We start from the raw sequence: 13,505 nt of genomic DNA, 5'->3' as shown, positions 1-13,505 counted from the left end.
CATACAAAAATAAATAAAATAAAGTTATTCATTTTTTAAAAATCTGTAAGCCTATATTTATGTCAATAAATACTTTACCCTAACAATTTGGGTGTGTTGTCGCTCAACAGCAAGGTGTAGGGCAGTTTGTTGGTTCACATTCTGGATATCTAGGTTTGCATTACCCTGAAGAACAACAAAAAATTTTAGGCGGTTATATTTTGACAACAGTAAAGAACAGTTAATTAATTATTCATAAGAAATAAACAACACTGGATACTGTTGACCATCTTCTCCTTCAAAGCTAAAATGATATCATTCTTATAGGATAACAGGTCCTGTTACTATAGGGAAAATGGATGGGGCAGTAAATTTCTAAAGTAGAAGAACAGGTTTAAAACATTCTTTTTTCTATTATAGTGATTCCATCCAAGAACAAAGGGCAAAGAATAGTAGAGGTCAAACAAAACTCTCTTTCAATCTCCATTATACAGTGACAGAAACAATCAACTCCTCTGAACTGTAAAGACTTCTGAAGCTACTGAGTTTTGATAGTGGCTTTAGATTTACTCTAATGACCTGATAAGTTCAATTGTTCTTGTTACATAACTAAGCTCTTCCACATTCTATGAAAAGAAACTTTGCTTGAGATGAGAAGAAGATGATATTTAATTAGTACATTAAAAAAAAAAAAAGTACTAAACAGAGAGCAGGAAGTCCTATCCAGTATCCTACAGGACTTTTATGAGAACAGGTATTGATTAATGAGAACAAAGGACTATATAAAGAACAGCTGAAGCCTAAGCATAGGGAAAAGGACCTGAGGAGCAAAGCAACTGAACTTGTGAGTCAGGGGGCCTTGGTTCAAGCTCTGTCATTTATGTGGTTCAAGCTCTGTCATTTATGTGAACTTCAGCAAGCATTACACCATTTCATACCTATTTCTCAGTTCTAAGGTGGCAACCACAATTATTTCATGGCGTTTATGTAAAGATTAAGAAAGTTAACATGTAAAACTGCCTAAACACAATATCTAGTATAATAAAAAAATTAAGTAAAATTAAGAAAAGAGCTAGAGGTTTGGGATATAAGTCGATATAAGTCAGTGGTAGAACACTTGCTTGGCAAATGCAAAGTCCTAGGTTTGACTCTTGACACCACATAAATAAAAAGAGTAAAATATTCAGAAGATATTGTTTTGTTTCAGTCTTAAAACTATTCATGCCCTCTGATGACAATTTTAATAGCCACCTATGCCTTTGCTTGCAGTATCAAGTAGAGTTGATACTCCAGTAACACTGCATCATATTTTGAAAGATGGGAGTTCCTTCTTTGTTCTTATTATAATATTTGTTTCTTGGAGTATGGTCCTGAGGTACTTGATCTTATCATGTCTGTTCTCATATAAATGTGAACAACGGGGGATTTTCTTTTGAAGTTTCCTGAGCTTCTCTATCATTTAGATTTTGCTATTCTGATAGGATGGAGCTATTCTGAATAAAGCTGCTATGTACATTTAATACAAGTATTTGTGTGGAAATGTTTCTTCTTGGGTACAACCCTAGTAGTGCGGATGCTAGGTCATATAGTGAATACACATTATCTTTGTAAGAATTCACCAAGTTGTTTTTCAAAGTGGTTGCTTTAAAAAACACCAGCGATATATATGAATTCTAATTACTCCACATTCTAATCAACACTTGGTTTAGCTGAACTTTCTAATTTTAGCCATTCTAGTGGTTGTAATTTCTGTCTCTCTAATGACCAATCACACTTTCATATGTTTGTGTGCTAACTGAAATCTCCTTTGGTAAAGTGTTTACATCTTTTGTCTATTTTACACAGATATTCATCCTTTTATACTTAAATTGTAAAAGTTCTTTATATAACCAGAATACTGGTCCTTCATCAGACATATACTTTGTAAATAGTTTTCCCTAGTGTACTTTCCTGATATTATCTTAATGAGAGACAAGTTTATTTTTTTTAATGAGGTCCAATTCATTCTTCTTCTTCTTTTTTTTTTTTTTTGCCTTTAGGATTATGTCTTCCTGACTCCTTAAGAATTCTGTGTACCTCCAAATCAGAAGATATTGTCCTATGTTCTCCCACAAAGTTTTTATGCTTTAAGCTTTTATAGTCAGGTGTATGACCCACTTAATTTTTGTATAAGGCATAAGGTAAAAAAAAAATCAAAGATTTTTTTTGGGGGGGTGGTTTTTTGTTTCTGTTGGTCTAGAGATACCTATTTTCCCCTAATATCACTTTTGAGAATCTATTTTTTCCATTACGTTGGCACTTCCATCAAAAATTAACTGACCATATATGTGATTTTACTTATGTAATCTCCTGTTCTTTTGATCTACAGAACTATCTTTAGAAAATACTAAGGAATCTATAAAGAATAATCTACTAAAACTAATAAATAAATTTAACCAAAGTCACACAATACGTAAGTAAAATATAAAAGGTGTTTATATATATCTTGTTATGCTTTAGATACTAGATGTCCTCCAAAAACTCTTGAGTGACATTACGCAAGAAGGTTTAGAGGTGAAATGACTGGTTATGAGAGCCTTAACTCAATAAGTGATTTAATCCCCTGATAGGGATTAATTGAGTGGTAACTGAAGGCAGATAGGGTGTGGCTGGAGGTGGTAGGTCACTGAGGGCATGACTTTGGGATATATATTTTGTCCCTGGTAAGTGGAGTCTCTTTATTTCTACTTCCTGGTGTCATGTTCCCAGCTGCTTTCCTCGGCCACACACTTCTGCCACGATGTTCTGCCTCATCTAAGGTCCTGAGGAATGGAGTCAGTTATCAAATGGACTGAGACCTCTGAAACCATCAGCCCCAAATTGAACTTTTCCTCCTCTTTGTTCTTGTCAGGTCTTTTGGTCATGGCAGCAAAAAAGCTAACCAAAACACTAGCAATATATAATTAAAAACTGAAATGTAAAACCAATTCAAGGGCTGGGGTTGTGGCTCAGCAGCAGAGCGCTTGCCTTGCTTGTGCAAGGCCCTGGGTTTGATCCTCAGCACCACATAAAAATAAATAAATATAATATACTGTGTCCAACTACATATATTTAAAAATATATACTTAAAAATTACATATATTTAAAAAATAAATATTAAAAAATTCAATAAACAGAGGTATGAAAAATTGTTCTATATGTGTAATAAGAATTGTGATGCATTCCGCTGTCATGTATTTAAAAAATAAAACCAATTAAAAAATAAATAAAATTTAAAAATAAAAAATAAAAACAAAACCAGCAAATAAAAAAAATTCAATTTACAACAACATTCAAAAAATCGATCTAAAAACAAATCTAATTGTGCAAGAATAAACTCCCAACAGATTTTGGGAGGGGGGGTGTACTTGGGATTGAACTCAGGGGCACTTGACCATTAAGCCACATCCCCAACCCTACTTTGTTTTTTTTTTAATTTACAGACAGAATCTCACTGAGTTGCTTAGTGCCTTGATTTTTGCTGAGGCTAGCTTTTGAACATGACCCTCCTGCCTCAGCCTCCTTAGCTGCTGGGACCAACAGATATTTTTAATAGAGATTAATAAGCTGTGTATAGCCTTACTGCCCTAAATATGCCCAATCTTGTCTTATCTCATAAGCTAATCAGGCCTGGGCTTTGTTAATACTTTGATGGGAAACTAATAAGTTGATTCTAAAATTTGTATGAAAATGCGAAAGACAGAAGATGTTTTCAAGAAATTCTAAGAAAGAAGAAAAAAGTTGGCAGGATTTAGTCTACTTGACTTCAAAACTTAGTATAAAGTAACAATAACCAAGGCAGTGTGATACTGGCATAAGGACAGTCATTTAGACCTCAATAAAAAGGAATTATCATAATTAACAAAGATAACAGTAATTTTAATAGTAAAGGCTTAAAATGGCAGGGGGTAAAAGTAATAACTTTTGAACTATTTAAATTTCTGTAGTTTGGGGATGTTTATTTTATAATCTGATACTTAATTACACATAACATACTATTTATGAAGTTGTACTATTTCATTTAAGTAGACGGTAAGTTCCTTGAGGTCCGGAACCATAGATAATGCTTTGGTAACTTTAGTGTGTCTATATGGCATGTTTTCTTCGGGCACTTAAAGACTGTGCTAAATATACTGAAACATTTATAATAAATCAGTTCCCCCAAAAATTCAATCTCATAAAAATATAGAATTATCTTATTTCAGAGATAAATGAATGACTAAGATGAGTTTATGCTACTATCCAACCACAAATTCTAGAGGTTCACAAGCAGTTGTGAACTGAATTCCTTGACCTTGGCTACAGGCTGCAGCCTGATAGCAACTGGCCACACTACTTAAGTATCAACATGGATGGTTCTTGATGTTATGGTTGGCTGACACTTCACCAACAGAGCAGCAATTTTGGTAGATCCTTGTTAACAGAAGCTCATTTCATCAGACCAATCCAGAAGGCTGTGTAGATGGAATGGTGGAAACTAATGGATCTACCTTCACACATACACACACATCCCCATCCCTACATTTAAGAACTGGTATCAGGAGAAGACAAAACATGAATTATACCCGAATTTTCATGGGGTTTGACTATAACCTACTAATAAGAATTTAATGAAGTAATTCATCAATGAACAGGAATGTTCCAAAATTGTAAAAAATATTACTGAACTGCTTTCCCTACCTGATGTACCAACAGCTCAGCCACTTCTACGTGATTATTAAGGGCAGCCAGATGCAAGGCAGTATAACCATCATCTTTCTTCTCATCCACAATCCATGGTCTTGGTAATTTTGAGAGTAAAACACGCATTGCACTGAAAGTCAAATGCACATTTTTATATTTACATAATTTGATATTTTTACTTTCTTTACAAAAAAGCTTTTGAAATCAAATAGATCCTTTTTAAAGAAAATTTTATCCTTAGAAATAAATATAAATCCAAGTATTCTAATCCTCCAATGTATACAGTATACAGTAACTTTTTGTTATTTTGAGAGGCAAATAATCTATCATCATTTGAGGAACACAATTAAAATAGAATGGAAGTGCTACAAATTGGAAGCCAATTTCAATAGCATCTACTAATGAAAAAGTTAATAAAGAACAGGGAGGCCAGACATAGTGGTGCATGTCTATAATGCCACCTACTTGGGTGGGGGTGCCAAGGCAGAAGGATGTTACATACAAACAGGATGAAGATGCAGAACAATCATGTATACACAGATCAATCCACAAGGCTGTGTAGATGGAATGGTGAGAATTAAGGGATCTACCGTCACACATACACACACATCCCCACCCCTACATTTAAAAACTAGTTATCAGGAAAAGACTTAGAGAAGAAACTATAAGCCTCTAAAATAATGAGATGAGAATCTCAAATGGTTCAAGATATGTTTCTTTAATGGCAGTAGTCTATGAATCCCATGTAGGAAATTCAAAAAGTCTTAAGTATAGGCTTTGATGGATCCAAGAACCTCTAAAGTTGAACTCAAACAGGTTCAACTCAAAGAGCTTTATCAGATTTTTAAGCAAGTTTGTGACCCAAAGTATATTGAGTATAATAGTTTAAAGACCCCCTTCTGTGGCTATTACTAAGTTATAACCCACTGTTAGACTTTTGGAAAGCTATGTACTCTCCTCCAGAGAAATACACATCAAAATTTTTACCTACAATTTTGAGTGAGTCAAAAAACCCTTAAATTCCTTTACTCTGACTCAGATTCTGAATGGGGAAAAATTAGTGATAGCACATTTTACTATTGAATGTCTGAATAATCATGATGCTAATTCCACACATTATCTATTACCCTACATATCTGACCATTCAAGAAACAGAATATATAGGGGTTTAAATCAGGTGAAAAAAAAGTTTTTTTAAAAAAACACAATGTGAAGCTGGGCGTGGTGGCACACCCCTGTAATTCCAGTGGCTTGGGAGGCTGAGGCAAGAGAGTCCTGAGTTCAAAGCCAGTCTCAGCAAAAACAAGGCGCTAAGCAACTCAGGGAGACCCTGTCTCTAAATAAAATACAAACAGAGCTAGGGATGTGGCTCAGTGGTCAAGTGTCCCTGAATTCAATCCCTGGTATGGTACCTACCAACCCAAAACACAATGTGATCATTAAAAAATAATGTAAATGCTTGCTATTGATTTAAACAAAAACTGTGATATAACTATGTTGAGAGGAAAGGTAGTAATGGAGGGTGTTAATAATTTTAAATCTTTTCCACAACAAGAAATCACTAGATGGGCTGGGGATGTGGCTCAAGCTGTAGCGCGCTCGTCTGGCATGCGTGCGACCCGGGTTCGATCCTCAGCACCACATACCAACAAAGATGCTGTGTCCGCCGAGAACTAAAAAATAAATATTAAAAATTCTCTCTCTCTCTCTCTCTCTCTCTCTCTCTCTCTCTCTCTCTCTCTCTCTCTCTCCTCTCTCACTCTCTCTTTAAAAAAAAAAAAGAAATCACTAGATAATGTCTGTATTTGATAAATTAAGAAACTGCAGGATGAGCTACAAGTTATTGGTGAGGACAGGCATAAGAGGGATGAAACAGAATACAGTTCTCTTTCATTATAAGCCTTATAGTTCTATGATTTAACCATGCACATATTTTAGTTAAATGAAAAACTTTTGGGGGCAACATCTGTTGGCTCCCCTCTCACCCTGCAGGAGTTCTGTCTCCTTTCTTTTTACTTGAATAAATCCTACTTTTTTATGGGAAGGAAGGAAAGAAGGGAGGGAGGGAGGGAGGGAAAAGAGGGGAGGGGAAGAAGGGGAGGGGAGGAAGACAGAGGGGAGAGGTGGAGAGGGAGGCAAGAGACAGAGAAACGGAGGGAAGGAGAAAAGGAAATGTTTGGTAATCAAAATACTAAGATAAAATTTGGCCCTACTATATTAAAATATTTTAAATTTGTATATTCCTTTAAGCCAAATGCACAAATGTTATGTAAGAAGTTATAAATGATAAAAGTATGTGGTTCCTGCCAACTTCATCAAGTTTTTTTTCTTTGAATGACATAACCTGAATAGGTATTCCGGAGAAGATGGTTTATGAAATCACATTTCACATTGTCTTCCACTTTAGTTTTACAGTGTATATCCTCTTATTGCACTACCTACTCAAAGGAAGGAAAGGGGAAGAATTTCTCCTCTGGACACAAGCTGTCTGCTGCGACTTGTTCTTCTGGTCTTGCATTTCATAGTAAAGTTGCATCCCTCAGAAAGAAGAGCAAATGGCTCAGAAAATTACCAAGGCAGTCAGCCAGTTATAAAGATGTTCTCCCAGAAACCTACTGCCTCTCTACTTTCTTCTTAGTGTGTATCTTGAATTGTCAGAACAATGGGAAAACAGTAATTGCAGGTTATGACTGGAAGTGATGAAAATTAACCTACTCCCTTCTAGATCACATTCTATAAAATAAATAAAATCTTAATATTAAAACTCAAAGTTCACATTTTCAGAGGGCAAATTTTCATTTCATAATAAATATATTGTACTAACTAATCTCAGTCAAATGTTGAAAATTACGTTAAAAAGTAACCATAATTAAAATATAGTCAACCCTCCATATCCATGGGTTCCACATCTGAGAGTTTATCCAATCTCCAGATCAAAAGTACTGGGAGAAAATACACTGGATCTATCCTGAACATATACAACATTTTGGGTCATTATTCACTAAGGAATACTGTATAGCAACTAGTAATCTAGAGATGATTAAAGTATACAGTAACTTAGGTTGTATGCAAATACTATGCCCTTTTATATAAGGAACTTGAGCATCCACAGATTTTGGTACCCAATGAAGTCCACAGAGGATGACTGTACCATCTTTGTGGTGGCACATACCCACAATTCCAGCAACTCAGGACGCGAGGCAGAAAGATCACAAATTCAAGACCATCCTCAACAACTTAATGAAACGCTGTCTCAAAAAATTAAAAAGAACTAGGGATGTAGCTTAGTAGTAAAGTGCCCCTGGGTTCAACCCTCCAAGTACCACAAAAGAAAAAAAAAGTGTTATACTGGCAAATGGGATGCATAAATCAGACAACAATTAAGTAAATAAAACATGCAGATAACAACTAGAGAAAAGATACTTGTAGGAAAGATCCAGAAGTCTAATTTGGCTAAAAATCAAGTCACCAGGGGCTGGGATTGTAGCTCAGTGGTATAGTGCACTGGGTTCAATCCCCAGCACCACATAAAAAATAAAAATAAATAAATAAATAAAGGTATTGTGTCCATCTACAACTAAAAATATTTTTTAAAAATCAGGTCACCAAAATGGAATTACAATTGAACAGATGAAAAATACATCTTTCTCTGGAAAACAATAATTGGTTAAGAAAGAAAAAAGAAAATAGTTTGTGCAAAGCCTTAAGAATGAGAAAAGTGTATCCCCAGAATTATTCAGAGAATGTCTCCTGACAAGCCCTATTTACCTTGTAGCAGAAAGTTTACCAGCATATGTAAAATTACCAAAGTTTAATAGTACTATATTAAAATCATATAACTATCTTGCTCACCAGTCAATTATCAATTTTAATTTAGCTTCTCACAGATGTTTGTCCTACCAGCAAGGATGACGGGGGCGGGGGACCTAATAATCAGGTATTGAGTAGTAATCTACTTGGCAATAACATTTCTTTTGTGACTTACACATTCACCTCTTACAAGTTTAATTACTGTCAGTCAGTCATCTGAATTCCAATTCTGGACCTATAGAGCTGATGCCAAAAACTTGGCCCTATTGAAGCCCTCACTGTGTGTGTGTGTGTATAGTTTTTTTTGTGTGTATATATATATATATTTTTTTATATATGCATATACATTATATATATAGTCTCACCCATACATTTCTAGCTTATATTTCTAACTGCAAATTTCACAACTCATATCTAATACCAAAAACTTCTACAGAAATCTCTATAATATACCATAAGTTTGGAGAGGGAGGGAGGAAGGGAGGGTTGGAGAGTGATACTGGTCAAATTATATTGCTATATATTGTGTGCACATACAAATATGTTAACTACAAATTTCATCATGATGTACAACTATAATGCACCAATAAAAATGTGGGAAAAGGGGCTGGCGTTGTGGCTTAGTGATAGAGCGCTCACTTCACATACGTGGGACTCGGGGTTCGATCCTCAGCACCACATAAAAATAAATAAGTGAAATAAAAAAATGTGGGAAAAATAGCAAAAAAGAAAAAATACTGTAAGATTGTTTTAAGAATTAAATAAGTTAATGTAGGTGACAATGTTTCAGTTGCAGGGTCTGCAACTGTATAATCTATAATCTATATAATATAAACTATATATCTGTATAATAGTATTACAATTCTATGTTTATAGACGTACAACCTGTACAACATAAACTCCTTTCCCCCCACTCTTCCTTCCAATGTTCTCTCTATATTTTTGATATTGATTTACACCCTCCCCACTTTTTTTAAGCCATTTAATCAGCCACCCTAGTCACAAACTTGGGAATCATCCTAGACACTTTTCTCCCTTCTTACTTCCACAATTTGCCCTGATGATTTTCCAGTTTAAACTAAAAGTATTCTTCCCCAAGGCCACTGACATTTTTTATTTATCAATTTTTTGGTACTTAGGGATTGAACCATGGTATTTTAATACTGAGGTACTTTCTCAGCCACACAAGCCCCCCCACTTTTTTTTCCTTTTCATTTTAAGACAAGTTCTCACTCAGTTGCCCCAATAGGCCTCAAATTTGCAATCCTCCTGCCTCAGCCTTCCAACTAGCTGGGGTTACAGATCCCTGTATGTGGCCGACATTCTTTAGACAGGCCATCTTATCCTTCCTCTGGACAAGGATAGTAAATCCTTGTTAACGGAAGCTCATTTCATCAGACCAATCCAGAAGGCTGTGTAGATGGAATGGTGGAAACTAACCTTCACACATACACACACACATCCCCATCCCTACATTTAAAAACTGGTATCAGGAGAAGACAGAACATGAATTATATCTGAATTTTCATGGGGTTTTACTGTAATATAGGCCATCCTTGTCCTTCCTCTGGACACTTATCCTCTATACCATCCCCACACAAATGTTACCATTTCTCAATTTTTGCAAAAAAAAAAAAAAGGCTTCTTAAAAAGTAAATCTTTTTAAAATATGACTGACACTGATAAAAATTTACTCTAAAATATGCTTTTCTGCCTTAATATATTTTTGTGTGTGTGGTAGTGGGGATTAAACCCAGGGGCACTCTACCACTAAGTTATACTCCTGGTCTTTTTATTTTTATCTTACTTTGAGACATGGTCTTGTTAAGGTGCCCAGGCTGTCCTTGAACTTTCGATCCTCCTGCCTCAGCCTAATGAGTAGCTGGAGTTTCAGGCATGCACCACCCTGCCCAGTTTAAATATATATATATATATGTGAGAGAGAGAGAGAGAGAGAGAGAGAGAGAGAGAGAGAGACATATTTATATTTATATATTTATATAATTTATTTATTTATTTATTTTAATGTGGAATGTTTGTTTTTGAAAACAATTATAGTAAAATCAATTTTTGGTTTACTGGTATAAGTTGTGGAGAAATGTTGCAGACAGTCCCCAAGCAAAACTAATGTGATGGTACTATAAATAGTCAAGAGTAGATGGATTCCAGGATATATAAGGAACTCAAAAATCCTAACACCAACAAGAAAAAAAAAACCCAATCAATAAACGGGATGAGGAACTAAACAGACACTTCACAGAATAAGAAATACAATCAGTCAACAAATACATAAAAAAACGTTCATTATCTCTAGCAATTAGAGAAATACAAATTAAAATTACATTGAGATTTCATCTCACTCCAGTTAGAATGGTAATTATCAAGAATACAAGCAACAATAAATGTTGGAAAGGTTGAGGGGAAAAACATACACTCATACACTGCTGGTGGGACTGCAAATTTGTTCTACTATGGAAAGCAGTATGGAGATTCCTCAGAAAACTTGGAATGGAACCACTATTTGGCCCAGTTATCCCATTCCTTGGTTTATACCCAAAGGACTTAAAATCAGCATACTACAGTAACGCAACCATTGATGTTCATAGCAGCTCAATTCACAACAGTTAAGTTATGGAACCAATCCAGGTGCCCTTCAACAGATGAATGGATAAAGAAATGTGGTATATATATATATATATATATATACATAAGGGAATATTACTCAGTCATAAGGAAGAATGAAATTATGGCATTTTCTGGTAAGTGGACAGAGCTAGAGAATATCATGCTAAGCAAAATAAGCCCATCCCAAAGAACCAAAAGCCGAAGTTTTCTCTGATATGTGGATGCTAATTCACAATAAGGAGGGTGAAGATAGGGAATAATAGAGATACTTTGGATTAAAAGGGAATAAAAGTAGGAGAGGGGATAGTACAATGAATCAAACATTATTACCCTATGTGTATATATGATTACATGACCAGTGTGATTCTATATCATGTACAACTAAAAGAATGACAAGTTATACTATATTTATGTATGATATATCAAAATGCATTTTACTGTCATGTATAAGAAATAAAAAAAGAGTAGATGGGTTAATTTCTGTTGTTATTCATTCATTCAGTCTTTCATTAGTTCATTTTTGTGGTGCTACAAATCAAACCCAGGACCTCACTAATGCTAGGCTACTACTCTACCACTAAACCATACCTCTAGCCCTCTGTGCTTTAAATAAACTTTTTCAGAACAAATTTTAGATTTATAGAAAATTCACTGTATTTAATTTTTTCTCTGCACTAGACTACAACATATTACAATTGTATCTCTTCAGGCTTCCTTTAGCTCTGACAGTTATTCAGACTTTCCTCGTTTTTGATGACTCTGAGAAGTGTGAGGAGTAATAACTGGGTCTTTTCCTTAGAATGTTCCTCAGCTGGAATTTGATAGCTTTTTGATTACACTGGGGGTCTGGGTTCTTGGGAGGAAGGTCACATAAAGTGCCTGTTTATCATAACAAGGTACATACTACCCACATGTTTTTTTTTATTGGTTGTTCAAAACATTACAAAGCTCTTGACATATCATATTTCATACATTTGATTCAAGTTGGTTATGAACTCCCAATTTTACCCCATATACAGATTGCAGAATCACATCGGTTACACATACACATTTTTACATAATGCCCTATTAGTAACTGTTGTATTCTGCTACCTTTCCTATCCTCTACTATCCCCCCTCCCCTACCCTCCCATCTTCTCTCTCTACCCCATCTACTGTAATTCATTTCCCTCCTTGTTTATTTTCCCGTTCCCCTCACAACCTCTTATGTGTAATTTTGTATAACAATGAGGGTCTCCCTCCATTACCATGCAATTTCCCTTTTCTCTCCCTTTCCCTCCCACCTAATGTATCTGTTTGATGTTGATCTTTTCTTCCTGCTCTTCCTCCCTGCTCTGTTCTTAGTTGTTCTCATTATATCAAAGAAGACATTTGGTATTTGTTTTTTAGGGATTGGCTAGCTTCACTAAGCATAATCTGCTCTAGTGCCATCCATTTCCCTGCAAATTCCATGATTTTGTCATTTTTTAGTGCTGCGTAATATTCCATGGTGTATAAATGCCATTTTTTTTTATCCATTCATCTATTGAAGGGCATCTGGGTTGGTTCCACAGTCTAGCAATTGTGAATTGTGTTGCTATGAACTTATCACTTTTGATGTTGACCTTGATCACATGGCTGAAGCACTGTTTGTCAGGTTTCTCAACTATAAAGCTACTTTCGTCCCTATTCCTATACCATGCTCTTGACAGGAAGTCATTTTGCCCAGGCCACAATGATGGAATGGGAAGTTATGTTCCACCTCCTTGAGAGTGGAGTGTCAACATAAATTATTTAAAATTTTTCTACACTGGAGATTTGGGGTACATTAGTTTCTGTCTCCATTAAGAGACCTTTAATAGCCTGTCCTGTTAAGTAATTGAAGTTCTACTGTGAACAACCTGCAGCTCGCTTTTTTAATATTTCATTTTTAGTTGTAGTTGGACACAATATATATTGTATACTGTCCCCTCATCTTAATTAGAAATTGATGACACCTCAAAAAATAAACAAAACAAATAATACAGAACCTAAAAAAAAAAAAACCCAGCTTATCTTTGGACCCATCTTGCAAACTGAGCTAAGAGAAAGGGAAGCAAAACAGCCCCTGGTTCCCTAACCCTTATGTAATGTCAGCAGTTCAGAGCAACCTGCCTCCTTTCTTTCCATAGGTCAGGCATTTTGGGAACACACAATATGTGTGTATGAAGAAGGTCAGGGTTTGGGGTTGTGGCTCAGCGGTAGAGCACTCACATAGCACGTGCGGGGCACTGGGTTCAATCCTCAGCACCACATAAAAATACAAGTATTGTGTCCAACTACAACTAAAAAACAAAATATTAAAAAAAGGGCGGGGGGGCTGGGGATGTGGCTCAAGCGGTAGCACGCTCGCCTGGCATGCGTGCAGCCCG

The 13,505-nt window shown here is 35.5% G+C and overlaps 1 protein-coding gene across 2 annotated transcripts in view; it reads right to left on the bottom strand.

The window, feature by feature from the left end:
• The window catches only part of MIB1 (MIB E3 ubiquitin protein ligase 1), a 143,663-nt gene that overhangs the window by 24,725 nt on the left and 105,433 nt on the right, over nt 1-13,505 (bottom strand). For both annotated transcript variants that reach the window (XM_081262806.1, XM_081262805.1), the window contains exons 13-14: nt 4,678-4,810; nt 79-165 (exon numbers count right to left, since the gene is read on the bottom strand). In XM_081262806.1, coding sequence (XP_081118932.1) covers nt 79-165; nt 4,678-4,810 — 220 coding nt within the window. The remainder of the gene's footprint in view (nt 1-78; nt 166-4,677; nt 4,811-13,505) is intronic.

Source organism: Spermophilus citellus, assembly GCF_964194105.1.
Source record: "Spermophilus citellus genome assembly, chromosome: 12".
NCBI classification, from domain to species: domain Eukaryota; kingdom Metazoa; phylum Chordata; class Mammalia; order Rodentia; family Sciuridae; genus Spermophilus; species Spermophilus citellus.
The sequence above is the reverse complement of the archived record's forward strand: the minus strand, read 5'-3'. Positions and strand labels throughout refer to the sequence as shown.